The sequence below is a fragment of the Babylonia areolata genome, chromosome 24, assembly GCF_041734735.1.
Source record: "Babylonia areolata isolate BAREFJ2019XMU chromosome 24, ASM4173473v1, whole genome shotgun sequence".
In the NCBI taxonomy this organism is placed as follows: domain Eukaryota; kingdom Metazoa; phylum Mollusca; class Gastropoda; order Neogastropoda; family Buccinidae; genus Babylonia; species Babylonia areolata.
The window spans coordinates 34,489,121-34,491,620 of NC_134899.1; the positions used below are offsets into that span (position 1 = coordinate 34,489,121).

At 47.8% G+C, this 2,500-nt stretch overlaps 1 protein-coding gene across 1 annotated transcript in view; it reads right to left on the reverse strand.

Moving 5' to 3' along the window:
- The window catches only part of LOC143299021 (glycine receptor subunit alpha-4-like), a 65,257-nt gene that overhangs the window by 15,017 nt on the left and 47,740 nt on the right, over positions 1–2,500 (reverse strand). The window contains exons 5-7 of the mRNA XM_076612098.1: positions 2,379–2,461; positions 1,691–1,834; positions 393–606 (exon numbers count right to left, since the gene is read on the reverse strand). Of these exons, the coding sequence (XP_076468213.1) occupies positions 393–606; positions 1,691–1,834; positions 2,379–2,461 (441 nt within the window). The remainder of the gene's footprint in view (positions 1–392; positions 607–1,690; positions 1,835–2,378; positions 2,462–2,500) is intronic.

Here is a 2,500-nt window from a genome sequence, read left to right on the forward strand (position 1 = left end):
TCATTTATTTATCTATTTATGTTACAGTTTGCTTCTGCTGAATAAGTTCTTCTTTAGGGTCAGGGCTGCATGTAGAAAAGAAAGTATGTGCTTTTTTTTTTTGTCAACTCCCCTTTTTGATAAAAAAGAGAAAGAAATTGTGTTATCTGCCCTTTCAAATCCACTCTCTATCCCAGCTTCTCATCCCACACCCTGCCCCTTCCCCATTCTGCCAACCACCCCCATTCTGCTCGCCACCCCACATTACCCTACACCCTTCCCTACTCCGCCACCCACCCCACATCGAATCCCGTTCCCCATCCCAGCTCACCACCCGGCATCCCACCGCAACTCCCCAACCCACCATCCCTGCCCCCTTGCCCCCAACACACGCACACCCCTCAGACACTCACCTGGGCAGGGAGGCGTTGACGGCGGAGCTCTGGGTGGTCATGGTGAGCACGGTGAGCACGCCCAGGGAGATGCGGCCCGCCACGGAGCCCACGGTGAGCCAGAAGGACAGCCAGGAGACGATGACGATGAGGGTGGAGGGGATGTACATCTGGATCAGGTAGTACTGCAGGCTCCGCTCCAGGTGGAAGGTCGCCTCCAGGCAGCTGTGGTTACCTGGTGTGGTGTTCGGGGAAAGTCAGAAGACAGGTGAGCCAGTGTGTGTGTGTGTGTGTGTGTGTGTGTGTGTGTGTGTGTGCGCGCGCGCGCGCGTGTGTGTGTGTGTGTGTGTGTGTGTGTGTGTGTGTGTGTGTGTACGTGGCAGGTCGCCTCCAGACAGCTGTTGTTACATGGTGTGGTGTTCGGGGAAAGACAGAAGACAGGTGAGCCAGTCTGTGTGTGTGTGTGCGTGTGTGTGTGTGTGTGTGTGTGTGTGTGTGTGTGTGTGTGTGTGTGTGTGTGTGTTTGTGTGTGTGTGTGTGTGTGTGTGTGTGTGTGTGTGTGTGTGTGTGTGTGTCTGTGTGTGTGTGTGTGTGTGTGTGTGTGGATGAGGGAGAAAGGTGGGGAAGGGCGGAAGGAAAGAAAGAAGTGAGCGAGTGCTGGGTCTTGGTTGGTGAGCGAGTTTGGCGAGGAAGCAAAGGAGAAGGAAGGAAAAAGAGTGCGATGGAAGGGTCAATGAGTAAACCAAACTGTCGGCGAACAGGTAAGGAGGGTTGGCGAAATGTTAGACAGGAAGACTGTATAGAAGATGAGCATTATTATAGATGGGTGGGTAAGGGAGAAATGTTGTAGGGTATGTATGTCGGGTGGATTGGTAGGTAGGTTAGAGAGGAATGATGCACAGAAGATAAGCAGTATGTTAGGTGGGCGGGCAAGGGGCAAGAGAGCGAGATTGCTGTTAAAATGAGCGCGTCTCTTTGGGTGGATGAGAGGGGAAGGTTGTATGGAATGTGAACGAAGTTGTAGAGAGGGCAGGTGAAGGGTAATCGAGGAAGACTGGCAGGGACCGTGAATAACACATGGCTGGGTGTGGGGGGTGAAGGATGAAGGAGAAATCTTGAAGTGAATGTAAGCAATGTGTATGTCGGTGGATGAAGAGGTAAAAGAGGAATTTTGCAGGAAAAGAAAACAATGTATTGGGAGTGTGGGAGAGGTATAACGAAGGAAAACTGTAAGAAAAGGAGGGGGTGGGTAGTATGGATACATAGGCTAGCGAGCAAGTAAGCAACCAAGTACGTAAGCACGAGGAAGAAGATCTTACCGATTCTGGAGACATCCTTGGTCTCACAGGCACGACTCTCATAGCCAACGACCTGGAACTGTGGTAACTCTATCTCTGTGTTGACATCCACGGGGTTGTCGTCAGTGGACCATTCCAGCATCAGCTTGTCCGAATCGAAACCAACTGCGCTCAACAAAGAAGACATGTGCCGTTATGTATCAACACTCTGCTCATTCTAGTATGGAAAGCAGCTGCATTCAGCAGACAAGACAGATGATGTTGTTAAGTGACTCTTTCCTTCTCAATTTATTTTACTGTCAAAACAGTCAGAATAGTTTCAGTTCAAGAAACATTAACTCATGAACACATCCCAAGAAATAAAAGAAGAATATGTCGTATTATTTTCAAACAGAATGTTGCTCTTGCTCTGGATAACCATTTACCATAATGAGTAAGGTAGTGGGAACAGAAGCCTTTTTGTCACTATTTATAGCTTCTTGTTTGAGTAATTACACCTTTCTGCTTTTAGCATTAGCAGCGTCCTATTTTCAACAATCACAAAATCCAAATTCAGTCATTGTGGCTTCGTATTTTCAATAAGTGTAGCTTCGCTTTTTCATTCGTTACAGCTTCCTGTTCACATAACTTTTTATTTTCTCATCTTCAGCAGTCATTACTACCTATTTAACTAAGTGAGCTTAATTAGATTTCTGCTTTCAGTACTTACAGCTCCCAATTTTCAGCGTGCATTCCTGGCGGTCAAAGGGGTAGTTTCTCAGATTCATGGGGCAGCTGAGTGTCAAGGACAACCTGGAAAACAAAGCTAAACGTTGCAATATTTTAATGTTC